Source organism: Schistocerca piceifrons, chromosome 3 (genome assembly GCF_021461385.2).
Source record: "Schistocerca piceifrons isolate TAMUIC-IGC-003096 chromosome 3, iqSchPice1.1, whole genome shotgun sequence".
NCBI classification, from domain to species: Eukaryota; Metazoa; Arthropoda; class Insecta; order Orthoptera; family Acrididae; genus Schistocerca; species Schistocerca piceifrons.
The window spans coordinates 731,436,256-731,451,180 of NC_060140.1; the positions used below are offsets into that span (position 1 = coordinate 731,436,256).

The 14,925-nt window shown below is 40.8% G+C and overlaps 1 protein-coding gene across 1 annotated transcript; it reads left to right on the forward strand.

Annotated features, from left to right (window-relative positions):
- The first annotated feature begins 4,238 nt into the window (after positions 1-4,238).
- Positions 4,239-11,173, forward strand: LOC124789275 (pyridoxine/pyridoxamine 5'-phosphate oxidase-like). The gene is made up of 7 exons (XM_047256581.1): positions 4,239-4,447; positions 4,522-4,678; positions 4,771-4,870; positions 4,962-5,015; positions 10,131-10,336; positions 10,436-10,608; positions 10,779-11,173. Exons 1-6 carry the CDS (start codon positions 4,345-4,347, stop codon positions 10,599-10,601), a joined length of 786 nt encoding a protein of 261 aa, XP_047112537.1. The 5' UTR covers positions 4,239-4,344; the 3' UTR covers positions 10,602-10,608; positions 10,779-11,173.
- Positions 11,174-14,925: the final 3,752 nt, after the last annotated feature.

Below are 14,925 nucleotides of genomic sequence, written 5' to 3' on the forward strand. Positions count from 1 at the left end.
GCTGATGATATTTGTATGTGTCGACCAAAGGAATGGATTAGGCTGTGTGTGAGCTATCAAAGGCAATGGGCACACTGGACCAAACATTACGTAGCTGAAGGTTACAGACTTCGGCAGAAAAATCGGCACTTGTTCCTTTCATGGACCAAACTATGCCAGGCTGCTTGAATAGTGTAAGACTTTCTGTTCATAAAATACCAATAAAATCCCAGGTTAAGTTTCTTGGTGTTCTCTTCGATCCCAGAATGAGTTGGATACCTCATATTCAAACTGTCGTCAGTACCTGTGAAAAAGCATTGAACCTTATCAGATCTGTGAGAAGAGGATGGTGCTCACTCTCTACTGCACAGTCTATCAGACTGCTGCTAACAAGTACCTAGCACTAATGGATAAACTGCAGTACAGAAGCTTACGCATCTGCCTTGGAGCAATGCATTCCACTCCAACGCCCTTCTCCTGGAAGCATCAGAAATGCCTCTACATATTCGCAGAACAGTGATGTGTAATCATTATGTCTTACAGCGGATGGCAGATACTAAACATTCACTGATAAAAAAGTGCGAAATGCTCTCTCAAATTGGGAATAATGGAAATGTCAGGAAACAGCAGTTTATCTACAAGCGGTACAAAGACTGGAAATACCTCCAAAAGAAGGTATATCAAAGTGAGGTTCTTCCAATGCTCCTATATGACTATCACAGCTCTTATCACGATATTCCTGTAACATACGTCGACTATTCCAGCAAAGGAAAATGATATTGGCAGTTTTCACCTACCCTGCACTTGCCATAAAAGTGGGCAGGATGGCTCAAAAAATGGGGACGGAAAATCATACCGGATGAGCTTTCTTCTGTCCAGAATCTGCAGAAGAAAGGAAGTTTCAACTACCAGGTGATGCTTCCATATTTCTTGCTGAAACTTTCGCTATTATAGAGGCAATCAAATATGCAAGATCTCTCAAAATACCCAAGGCAGTATTAATCATTGACTCAAAGCGTTCTGAAATACATTAGTTACAGGAATTGGGACAAAAGAACTAGTAAATACACACTCAACGTACTGGATCATTATCACAAAACTAAGAAGACTGGCCAAATTAGAGAATTTGTATGGGTCAAATCACATTCCGGCATTCTATACGATGACAAAGCAGACCAACTAGCGAGAGATGGGATTAACAGTGAAAGGCCTATGGACATTAAACTCCCATGCACAGAATACAGACATCCATACCAAAGACACACACGGTTTGCGAACTTCAAACATTCAAGGAAAATTATAACGTCCATTGTGAGAATACGTCTCAATCACGGGTCTTTCCCTGCCAACTTACATATAATCGGAGACACCCTACCGTCAATTTGAAGAGGAAACAATTGACGATGTCGATCACATTTATTTCTGTGTAGACGCTGTGAGAAAGTCAGAGTTAACTTTTTAAAGGGACTTGGTCACAGCCAGCCGCTTCGCATGATTCCAATTCTCGGAGACACAACCAGGAGGAGTACATACGCTGCTGTATCGCGGTTTCTAGCGAAAGAAGACATAAAAATCTAAAATGAATTGAACTTAACTAAAGAACTTAATTAACAAATAAATTTTTAGCAGTCAACTGCTCTGATTACAATAATTTTGATCTGAAAACATATGAATGTATGCCCTAAACAGGATATATGACGAAGAAAAAATGTTACCTTGTTATGTGTGTCAGTACATTTATTTGTGATGGCTAAAAAGTTTGTATGCTAGAAGCCAATAAAAAGGGAAAAAATAACAGAAGTATCTTTGGCTTGAAAGTCGACTGGTATCAACTCGCCATGCGTTGTTGACTGTACACACTACACACACTGCTACAGTTTGAGTCTTTGAGACTAGAGATGGGCAAACTGAAACACTTAACTGTTTCGAAACAAATGAAACAGTACAATGTAATGTTTCGATACGCTGTTTCGAAACAGTGAAACAGTTTGTGTTTTGTAATCTAATAAACCTACACATTTTATCATCTTGAATGTCTTCTGGATAAGTATGTCCATATAAACACAAATGAGGTGCGAGAGCACTAATCATTTCGCGGAAAGTATGAAACTATCACTTGGACGTCTTGACAGTTTCGTATTTCATGTAGCAAATGCGCTGCTTTCGTGTCGTATGACTTTCATACTTTCCAATTGGCTGAGGACAGCTATAGCTGAAGACAGAAGAACCACCACGAACGGCACTGGAGGTGGGAGCGAACTGCAGAAACAACGGATATGCTACTCGGATTCCCACATTCCGCTAGTATGGCTAATATACCCATCCTGTGCTAATTTCCATGCACACAAAGGGAATCATTGTGGATAATAGGCACAGTGACTATAGACTCACAAATAACGCCAAATAATTCGAATAAATAACAAAATATAACAGAAAAAATTTTTGTCTTTCAAGGTGTTTCGAACCGTTACTATAAATTCACCATGCTTCCCAGCCCTTCCCGTTCACCATTACACTATAAGAGATGTGTCAAACAGATTGCTTGCAATTATACCTGCATCAAATATATGTATATGTCTAATAACTGTCACTCTACGCTTTTTTTTTTATTCAAAATGTTGTAGGCTTACTTGTGTGTCTTAATATGATTGCTGTACATGACCAGAGAAGCGTATGTCATAAAAAAGTGTAATTTAATCGAATGATTTTCACATATTTATTATTTTGAATGTGAATAGTATGCGTTGTTTTATTGTTTGGTTAGTGTTTATAAAGCAGATGTTACTCCATTTCGTAATAGGACAGTCAGCTAGAAACGAAGCTTTATTTTCGGACATCTTAAGCTTCATTCTGTTGCTTGTCAAAAAGATTTCGACACTCTTGAAAGTGTTTCATGAAGTGCCATGTTGTGTTTCAGTACCTGTGCCGAGCCCGACTCTTGTCCGACACACAGCGGAATGAAACACCACTGTTTCGATACAATTAGTCCGTTCCCAGCACAGGTGGACTGAAACAGCCTTATTTTGAAACAACGATACAGTTTCTGTGTCTGGCTCGAGATCGAATCTGGTGCGGTTATCCGAAACAGGGGCGGAATGAAACACCACTGTTTCGAAACAGTGAACCACAGCCGTTCCGAAACACTGAAACAGTTCCACGTATCGATACACTGTATCGAAACATAGAAACAGTGACTAGACACTAGAGACTAAAGCCCGATCCACACGCAACGATCTGTCTGCGCAGACATCGGTGCAGATGTCTGTACATGCAAAAGATCGCTGCAAATGTGGTGTGTTCACACGACACAAACCCCAATCTACTACTCGCCCGCCATCTGTCGGTGTAGAAAAGAAATATCAGTGGCAAGCGACTACGCTCCCCGTAAACGTCAAACATTTAATTCAGTTATTTTGAAATATAGAAATGGAGGAAGTTCTGTTGTGGTCTGTGTTCGCAACTTGTGTTGCAAAAAACATTCAGACCAACCGCAGGAAACAGAGAAAGCGGGCAAAATGGTGTAGACAGTGGCTGCTAAAGCGAAAGCAGTTTTCTCACGTAAATTTACTGAGAGAGTTGCAGGACGAACCTAACGACTGGCGAAATTATTTGCGGATGGATGTCGAAACTTATAATTATCTCTTAAAGCTTGTAACCCTTCATATTATGAGAAAAAATACTTGTATAAGAAGGGCAATTTCTCCTCATGAACGGCTGGCGGTAACATTGACACTCCAATTTCATCTTAAATTGTACTCCTGTTTGGTCTTGGCGTTTCTTGATCACTAAGAAAGCCAAGCAGATCAAAATACCATAACGTTGGCTGGTATACTTGATCTACTCCTACACCAGATCTAGATTTCTGAACTTTGGATAACTCAATTAGAGCATTGTATGCTGCAGTCTTTTTGTCTCGGTCACTATATTCTTTACTTTTAATCTTCCACAAACATGGGTGGTTTCTACATATTTCAATGAATTCACTTACAAACTCTTGAGAACACTGACGAGTATCAGCCAATTTAATGCCCTGTGCACGCAAACACTAGACTGAGCAAACAGCTGTTTCGCGCCAGATTTGCGGCGATCTCCTGTCCACACGCTCCAACTTGTCTGCGCAGATGTGGTTTGAACCCACAGATTTGAGAGGTTTCGCTCAAACCTCCAACTCCAACTTCCAGGTTTGCACACACCTCAGGTTGGTGCAAATCTTCTGTCCACACGCAACGATCTGTCTGCGCAGATGTGATGTGCGCAGACATTTGCGCAGACAGATCGTAACGTGTGGACGGGCCTTTAAGGACAAGTCAGCAGTGTTGAAACGCTGTGATTGTTTGGTGATATGGAGCTGTGTTATAATGTGTGATGATATTTGTTGTCCGAAAATATTGCTCTCTTAAAATTTTCGAAAAGATAATTATGGCTCTCATTGGTGGTGATGGCAGTACTCTAGCTGTGAACATAAGTGGTAAGTTACCTGCTTTACTCGACGTGAAATTTACGTGTTGTATTTTAGTTTTTAACCGACGAAGTTGTGTTTAGGGATGAGAAAAAAATACAAGGAGAAATCAGATGTCTTCACAGAAAGTGATATCACGGACAAGAATCCGTATAGCCTTTTTAAAATTTGGTTTGATGAGGCGTGCAAAAATCCTCAAATATTTGAAGCGAATGCCATGTGCTTAGCAACTGCAAGTAGGTAAGGTGGTGGTTTAGAATTACTGGAGAAAATTCGTTGCTCATAAATGACTCGAGAACGTTTTTGAGGCAAAAAAGAAACAACTGTTACAGATCAGGGATGCCGTCGTGCCGTTATGTTCTCCTCAAAGGTTATGGAACTGATGGGTTTAAATTCTATACGAATTATGAAAGCAGAAAAGGAAAAGAACTAGTGGGTATATTTGGAAATTGTATTAAAGTAATTGCTGTCAATAGGATACAAAATAATGTGACACTACTGAGACTAAATTTTCTGTTCATAGGCCGAAAATCCTGTAGCTGCTTTAAATTTCTACTGGGCACCTTTAGTTAGACAGGTAAGGTACATCATTGATGTATACATGTTGAAAGTTTGTTGTCACTGATTGTAAGAGCCTTAGTATGTAGGCCTAGACTTGGTTGTTCCTTTGTTTATTATCGAGAAAAGATCACGGTAGTTTGAAAGCCCATAATTGTGTGTTAAAAATAATTCCACTTATTTGAATTTCTGTTCCTGTTTCTTCAAGACAGAGCACTTACTACGGACATTTTATTAGTTGTATTGTTGTAGTCGCTTAAATACTTCTATTTTGTTTGGAATCTGAAGCGCCCTCATCTCCAGGTATTGGATATTTTGGAGAAAAAAATACTGCTTGCTGAAATTATAACCTATACACTCAATGCTAAGTTTTTTAAATTCCATTAAACTTATTGAAAACAGTCTTGCAGCGAAAAGCACTGTGTGTTTTCTCCCATGTAGTGTAAGCCACATGATAATGTATGCATTTGTTAGGTGCTTCATCCTTTTTTATCATTCTCATCTGAAAAACACTGAAAATGACACTCTGAACTTGCCCTAAATCTCATGAAACTACAAGGTGTACAACTGCTTCTGGCGTTTTTTCCCCAACATTTGAGGCTTTAATGAAACAAATTGGTTACACATGTATCATTCAAAGTGTTTTCCATCTCTGGCCACCACTTTCTCCCATCTTCTGTGCACTGTACGAATCCCGTGTCGAAAAAATTGTTTGTCTTTTTAAGCGATCCACAAATGGATCTGATTTGTGATTTAATGAGATTGGAAGTGTTGGTCGGCCAGGCCATGCGCCATTGATCTAAACAGGTGATATTCAGAGGGAGCAATGTCTAGAGAATATGGCAGGTGGGGTGGACAGAAGCGTCCGATCCCGTGCGTCGGCTTTGACCCGTGACGTAAGGGTGTTGAGGTGTGTGATGTCATGACGGCGCGGAGTTTGGTTTGTGAGTGTGGCGTGTTTGTAGATGTCGTCGTGTTGTGGTTTGTTGTGCCCTCTGGTGTTATGTTCAGAGTTTTCGTTTGTTTGGTGTAATGGGCTCAGTTTGCTGTTGCTCAGTATCGAGTATTGTTCGAGTGTGTTTTAGTGGAATTCGTTTCAGTGAGTTAAAGATTTTGTGGTTTTGTGTGAAGGTTAATTTAGTGTTGATCGCTGTACGTCGTGTGGTATTTTTATTAAATTTAATTGGTTGTTGTTTTTTGTTCAGGAATGGATATGACAGGGAAGATTAACAGTGCCCGTTTGAGGGCTATGATGGGGAACATCCCTTTAAAGCTCATTAAGTTTTTGCAGCTTTTTGGCTTAATTGCCGAGGTTGTCAAATGCAGTGTTTGCGGTGAAGAAATGAAGTTGGTTAAAGTTCCGACCTCTCGAACCAGGGACAGTTATATGTGGCACTGTCGGAAAGACGCCATTTGGTGTTCCATACGGCGTGGTACCTGGTTCGAGAAGTCTAAGTTGGGCATGCGCGAGATTGTACTGGTTACTTATTACTTTTGTTATAGATCCCCACACAGTTTTTGCGCGCATGAGACTGGTGTGAGTAAGAGAAGTGTGCTTGATTGGTATTCTTTTTCCCGTGAAGTGTGTTTTCAGAGTTCATTAAGTACAGGGGTAAGTGGGGGGGGGGGGGGTAATGGGGTTGTTGTGGAGGTGGACAAGTCGCAGTTTAGGAAAAGGAAGTATGGGAGGGGTAAGTCTGTGGCTGGGCTCTGGGTGTGGGAGGCTGTTGTTCCAGGGGCTGGGTGTTCTGAATGTGTTTTTAGGGTTGTGGAAGGGAGTCTAAGGCCGAATTAGTGGGGTTAATTGAGGAATATATAGAGCCAGGGTCCACAGTAGTTTCTGATGCTTTTTCTTCGTATAGGGGGTTGGGTGAGAGGGGATTTCATCATTTAGTAGTGAATCATAGCTTAGAGTTCAAGAATTATGAGGCGGGGGGCTTGTACCAATACAATAGAGGGGATGTGGGGTGGGGGGGTTAAGTCAGTTCTTGGGAGGGGGAAGAGGTGCTTTTCCAACCTTCAGTCTCATTTAGATGAGTACTGTTGGCGGAAGTGTGTCCCTGAGAGCTATTGTGTTGTTCGGGTTTTCTTAAGGGCTGTGAGTAAAATTATAGGCCGAAAGTGGTTGGTTAGGGTGGTCTGGGTAGGTAGGTGGGTAGGTGGGTGGGTGGCTGGCTGCAGCTCAGGGTGGGGTGGGTGGTTTATTTTGTGTTAGTGTTTGTGAGGGAGGGGGGGGGGATTGTGTTTGTTTGTGTTTTAGTTGTGGAGGATCTATTTTGTTAAAGTTTTTGTTGAGTTGTAGTGTCTAATTGAGATTTTAATGTTGCATTTGGTTTTTGTTTGTGGGTTTTTTATTTCGGGGTGAGGGGGGAGGTTGGGTTGATTGGGGGGGGGGGGGTTGAGGTGTGGGTGGGTCGGGTCTTTCTTTTGGTTGAGTATTTTTTCGTTGGTGCGTGCGTGCACACGTGTGTGTGTGTGTGTGTGTGTGTGTGTGTGTGTGTGTGTGTGTGTGTGGCCAATCTAGTTTGTGGTGCCGCAACTTTTTTGTGGTAAGTTTTTATTGTTTTGATTTCGGTGTATGTGTATGTGTTGTGTGTCGGGGTCTAGGGAAGTGTTTCATTGAAATGTGTGGCTGTGAAGGTTGATATTGGTATTGGGAGATGTTTTTGAGTTACATAGGTCAAGGGAAGTGTTCGATCCTAACTTATGGGATTGGGAGCTGCTGTTGGGCTATATAGGTCAAGGGAAGTGTTCGATCCCAATGTTTGGCGGAGTATGCTGGTATTTGCATTGGGAGATGGGATCGGGAGCTGCTGTTGAGCTATATAGGTCAAGGGAAGTGTTCGATTCCAGATGATATTGTGTTTAGTGGTATTTGGGGAGTTTTGTGATGGTTTTTTTGTCATTTTGCGTGGTTTTGTATGGGGGGTGGGTGTCTAAATTTGTTTATATTTAGTTTGTCCCCACCCAAAAACCAACAATTTCCTGCGCTTGTCCTGTTAATGTCATTAGGCTTTTTGTGGAACATGTGTTTGTTTTTCGATGTATTTTCGTCTTCATAATGTGGACGTAATGACTTTATATGCGCCATATTGGAATTGTGGTTTATGGTCGTTTCCGCCATATTTGCGACGTCATGGGTCAAAGCAAATGGGCGGGATCGGACGCTTCCATATTTCCGGCGGGTGGGGTAGGAATTTCCATTTTAACATTTCCAAGTACTATTTGATCTGTTTCGCAACATGGGGTTGAGCGTTGTCGTGCTGTAAAATCACTTTATCGTGCCTCTTGCTGTATTGCGTCTGTTTGTCTTTTAATGCTCTGCTCAAATGCATTAATTGTGTTCGATAACGAGGCCTGCGATTGTTTCACTTTGTTTTAACACTTCATAGTACATGATGCCGAGCAGATCCCACATAAAGCAGAACATGATCTTGGAGCTGTGAATATTTGGTTTGGCCGTCGACATGGAAGCATGGCCGGGATATCCCCATGATTTTTTGCATTTAGGGTTATCATAATGAACCAATTTTTCGTCCTCGGTCACAAAGCAAAGCACAAATCCCTTCCATTTTTGCCTCTGGAGCAACTGTTCACAAACTCTGCTCAACGTCTCTTGGTTTCAGCTCACATGGGACCCAAGTTCCTTCTTTCTGAATTATGCCTATGGCCTTGAGACGTTTTGAAACGGCTTGCTGTGTCACTTGCACTACTCATGCCAATTCTTCTTGAGTTTGACGCGAGTCTTCACTCAGCAATGCCTCCAATTGTGCGTCTTCGAGAACATTCCCTCTTCCACCACTATGCCTGTATACAACGTTAAAATCACAGTTCTTGAAGTGTTGAAACCACTCACGACATGTTCTTTCACTAATAGCATCCTTACCATATGTACTTGAGAACATTCGGTAAGATTCAGCCGCAGTTTTCTTCATATTGAAACAAAACATTAAGACCTCCCGCAAATGACGAGAATGAGGCTTGTAAAATGACATTTTCAATCAAGAATATCTTTATAATGCAGACACAAATCAACTAATGTTTGAATGAGGTTATGTTGACTGAGGTCCAAGCTAACTGCCTGACATCTGCAGTCTCTTTCTTTCGACTGCAACCTACCGTTGTCGCCACCTATCAGCAAATGGCAGAAGCATAGTTGTACACCTTATAGTTTCTGTTATTTTAAACTATATTATAGCAGCAGGGAAAATGTTTATCAATGTTTATGAAGTACCCTACTAAATTTTCTGAGTTTACCTTACAGTAATGAGAACAGTTGCCTTCCTCCCATGAACATCCCATTAAGTTCCCATTTTAGACACTTTTATATGGACAAAATCGTGTAGCCTCAATGTTTGTGGTTGACTAGTATAGGTTATATGTTATATATGTATGTAATAATTTCCAAAATATGCCAAAGGTTTCTCTGTAATGTAAAATAAAATTTTTGAATTGAGCTTCGGGTTTTAGTTGTTTACTAATAAAAGTATATTAAATATGGAGTGAAAACTCATGATGTAGCTACATAACTGTCTATCATCACAACAGTTACTTCATATTCACAATCATTGACTTGTCACCTTCCTCCAGTCTTGAGCTAGTACTGTGCTACAGATAATCTACCTCATCAGCTGTGATGGGTAAAACTAGTGTCACACTTTAGCCCATCTCTCTATTCGTATAGCACTTCCTTCAGCCAGCTTCATGGAAATAGGTGAATACCTGGACAGATGTCTAGAATAAAAGCCAGGAGTCTGTGCTTTCTTTGAAACCGTTTGAAGTTTTGTGACTCTTCATGCAAATACATTCGTGTCACTTCTTACCATGTCTGACTGTTACCAAAGGTGCTTTATTCTTCATTTGATCTTATCTGTTTGTGATTGACACTAAGTAACTTAGGGTTTCATATAATGGTTCTGCTTTGTTCATCAATGGTGATTTCACTGTGCGTGTGCATCGTGCGGGTGTGCGAGAGAGAGAGAGAGAGGGGGGGGGGGGAGCGTGAGAGAGAGGGAGAGAGAATCATAATTGGGACAAAGTATGCCACTTCTACGTTAGGGTTAAAACTTAATTATCACTAAAAATGAAAAATGGTTGGAAAGGTAGTTAAATTTTGTTATTATGTTGCCTCTAGGTCCGGATTGAGGGTGTTGTTGAGAAACTCTCAGAACAAGAATCTGATGAATACTTCCATTCAAGGCCAGTCGATAGCCAGATTGGAGCCTGTATCAGCCATCAGAGCACTGTTATTTCAGGTAGAGAGGAACTTATTGAAGCAGGCCATAAGATTCGAGAGGAATACGTCAGTCGAGGGAAAGAAATTCCTCGGCCAAATGAATGGTAGGTTCAACTTTAGAGAAATGACCTAATGTGAATTTGCTTAGAAAATAGTAATAACATTCTAATACAAATCGCTCAGCTAAATTTGTGATTGTGTAGGGGTGGCTTCATTGTGAAACCAACTACTTTTGAATTTTGGCAAGGACAGAGTGATAGAGTGCATGATCGTATTAGATTCAGACGGCTAGAAGAGAATGAAACATCAGATGAAATTCGTATTCATAAAGGAAAAGATGGATGGGTGTATGAAAGACTGGCACCATGAATTGGCAGTAAGTAATAATTCAATATAGAAATATTACATTTATCATATTGCAATTTAAAATGTCATTTATGTCATGAATTTGAGAAAACAATTGAATTTGTCGATTTGAATGATTGAAGGTAAGTTTGAAGGCGGTTCATCTTAATGCAGTGTGGTGCTTTTCTGTTTATTTTACAGATGTTATGAAGCTGTCTTCCTCAGAGCGTAAACGTTGTTATGACTATAATAGGAACCTATTACTTCAGTATTTTTCAACTTTCTTGGGGACCTGTAGTTGAGTGAAGCTGATTTTGTATTTTCTTGTATGTTGTTATGCACTTCATGTGAAGTTGGCAACAAGAGACTTTATGAGCAATATTAATCTGTTGTGCTTGTCTGGGATCAATAGGAAGAAGATAGGTACTTAATGTGAAAACCTAATATATATACTAGTGGTATCTTGCAAGCCCAGACGAAAGCATTTGAACACACAAATTATTTAAATATCAGGAACCTTCTTTAATATATTAAATAGTGGTATAGATAAAATGGGACTTGGGTTTCAGAACACAAATAAAATGTATTATGCCTTATCAGATATCTTAAAGAACAGTAATATTTCCAGGTGGATCAAAATATACATTATAAATAATTATTCAGCCAGTAATAGCATGTGTAATGAAACCTGGACTTTGGAAGTAAGGGGTGAAAGTGAGAAAGAAAGGATCACTAGAGATCCAAGAACAAAATACTAAATAAATATTTTTAAACAGGGATGTGCCCTGCAATCTGAATCTGAATGAAACTAGAGTGAAACCTAACACTGTAACAGCAATGAAAACTAGAAATATTGGCCATGTAATGAGATAACAAGAAGACAAGTTTAATCTGGATTGTGGTAGAAGAATCCCGAGAAGGGCCACCAGAACTTCTCGGAATGGGACTTATAGATTAAATGTAAAGTACCTACATTTTTGGAAAATTGCTAATTGATGAGAATATTACAGAGTGCCATTCATGTGGCACGTAACTTCTTTGTATTTATTAAGAACAGAACCCATGTATCACATCTACTTCTACCGTATTTACTCGAATCCAAGACGCACTCAAATCTTAGCCACACCTGAAAAATGAGGCTCGGAATCAAGGGAAAAAAAACTTTCCCGAATCTAAGCCGCACCTGAAATTTGAGACTCGAAATTCAAAGGGAGAGAAAAGTTTTAGGCCGCATCTCCAAATCGAAACAAAGTTGGTCCATTGTAATATGAGAGGCAATTTAGGTCGAATGAATGACAATACAGCTACAGTAGTTTGGTTCGAGTCGTAAGCTTAACAGTTAAGCTTTACCACGTAGTCATTCCTATGCGTCAAGTGCTCTGTCCGTATTTATACAGATACCCTTCCTTTTTCACGTGCTTCGTCTGGTTTGAATTGATTGCTTATTTTTCTTTGATCTGATAAGTGCTGTTCTCTTTGTTTTACGTGTTTACGTCACTCTAAGCTGAAAATGCATTACTGTACTGTGTCATGCATTGTTTGTCACATTCTGATAATGTGTTTTTATGAGCCGGCCGCGGTGGCCAAGCAGTTCTAGGCGCTTCAGTCCGGAACCCCGCGACCGCTACAGTCGCAGGTTCGAATCCTGCCTCGGGCATGAATGTGTGTGATGTCCTTTTTAGGTTAGTTAGGTTTAAGTAGTTCGAAGTTCTAGGGGACTGATGACCTCAGATGTTAAGTCCCATAGTGCTCAGAGCCATTTGAACCATTTTTTTGTGTTTACGACCTGTCGCCGCTCACGGCATGGCTTGCTTTTGTGCACATCGCCGCTTACAATTAAAAAACAAAAGAGAGGAATCGTCTGATTAGCGAAACAATGGCAAGAGACTGCTATTTGTTGTTACTTACACTGCTGCTTTCTTCAATAATGATCAACAAGAACGAAGTAATAGAGTGCGTATGATAGAAGATGTTCTGAACGAAAGTTTAGCGAAAATTTTTCTCAGTTTGAAAATCTTTGCAGACGCCTCTTAAGTACATTACATTCTGCACAGAAATTAGTCAGCTTAGATTTAAAAATCTAGTCAATTGCCGTGCTTCATTTCTGACTGTACCACTATTAGGCATAAGAATAATACGAATATAAACATGACATGATATGTATATTCTTTCGTGTTTGCTGTTGTCTCACTCAAGTTTTGTAGTTTATTAGGCAGACTGGAATTAAATGAGATAGCAGAAAACACGAAACAATACATGGCAAAATGTTTATATTCGTATTATTCTTATGGTGAAGAGAATACTGCATGTGAATCACAATATATAAAAGTTCCTATTAGCAACCATCTCTTCTCACAGGTGGGAAAAAATTCAGAACGTAGAGTTGGCCATATTGACAAACATCCCAAACAGTCTTGCCACTCGGATTTTCATAGTACATTGAAATGCTGCTACATTCGAAGATGAACAATACGGAATTTGTGTTTACTTCGTTGGATAATGTATGAAAATGCAGTGGTCGAAACTCAGGGCGGAGAAAAAAGCTCTTTACTGACGCAAAGGTTTTGGCGCCAGTATTTATCTTTTTGCCTGCAAAGCATGCCTGTGTAGCGCTACTTATATTCAAGTGCAGAACTTAGTTGTGGCGGCACCTACCAACATTTTTCAGAACTGCCGCTTACTTTGCACTCGATTCTAAGCTGCAGGCGGCTTTTTGGATTACAAAAACTTGAAAAAAAAGTGCAGCTTAGATTCGAGTAAATACGGTATAGTCCGCGAAACACTGTGAAGTGCATGACAAAGGATATGACCCACTGCACCATCAATTAGTACTTTCTCCCATTCCATTCACTTGTAGAGCAAGGGAAGAATGAGTGCTTGAATGCCTTTTTGGTTGGTGTAATTATTCTAATCTTGTCCTCATGGTCCCTGTGGGAGTGATACAAAGGGGTTTGCATTTTGAGGGCTATGCCGAAAGTTTTTAGCAGCCCGTGAACCGTAAGGCGGAGGACAATGGGGTTGTTTTCATTCGAAAGAGCAATGTTTGTCACCCATGGGACGTGCGCGTGCAGCCCCTGGCTAGCGGTGATCCCCCCACAGCGCGGTAAGAAAGCACAGGCAGTGCTGAGTCAGAGAAGGTGCAGGATGGAGCTGTTGCGCCGCGACTTTTGCTGCATGATTTTTTTACGATTATAAAAAGGGTTTAAGTGCCGAAGAATGCCATTCTTCTTTGCTGCGTGTTTTTGGTGAAGCTTCCCCTTCTAGTGCCACAGTTGGAACTTGGTTTCGTGAGTTTTCGAGGGGTTGGCAGTCAACTGAAGATGAACCTCGACCCGATCGGCCAGCAACAGTTGTGACTCCTGAAAACATTGATGCTGCGAGGAAAATGATCAAAGAAGATCCACATCTTACATTTTGCGACATTGAAGGGACCCTAAATATTGGATCAACAGCAGCACAGACCATCGTTCATAGTCGCTTAGGCCTTACTTAGAGATGTGCCTGTTGGGTGCCACATTCCCTGACAGAAAGCTAAAAGGAGGCGAGAGTGGACTGGTGTCGTTTCATGCTCAAAAAATTCAATGGAGGGAAGTCCCAAGACACCTACAATATCGTAACAGGTGATGAAACGTGGGTCTACCATTGTGACCCTGAAACGAAGAGACAGTCTTCGGTGTGGTGCTTTCCAGGGGAGGAACCACCCACTAAAGTTCGACGAAGTCGGAGCTCTGGAAAAAATATGGTGGCAACTTTTTTCACAAAGATCAGGCATCTCACCTCTGTGACCTTGGACACACATCGTACAGTCAATGCTGAATGGTACGTGAACGATTGTCTTCCAAAAGTCATCGCCACAGGGAAGTCACAGCATCCAAAGTCCAAGAGTGGGCACCTTCTGCTGCATCACGACAATGCATCTGTGCACAGGGTTGCCAGAATGATGGACTTTCTGGAGAAGGAAAAAGTGCGAGTGTTACCCCATCCCCCCTGTTCACCTGACCTGGTCCCCTGTGACTTCTTTCTGTTCCCTAAGACTAAGGAAAAAATTCACGGGCAGTGGTTTTCATCAGATGAAGAGGCCATTGCAGTGTACGAGAGTGCACTAAGTGACATCCCAAAAGAAGCTTGGACTGACACATTTTCTAAGTGGTTTCAGAGAATGGAAAAATGTATACATGCTAATGGAGAGTATTTTGAAAAGTTGTAAACTTCCCTTTTCTTTTTTTTTATACATATTCTGCTAAAAGCTTTCGGCATAGCCGTCGTATATAATTGGAATCATCATTTAAAGCTGGTTCTTGAATCTTTGTAAGTAGGTTTTCGTAGGTAGTTCACACCGTATCTTCAA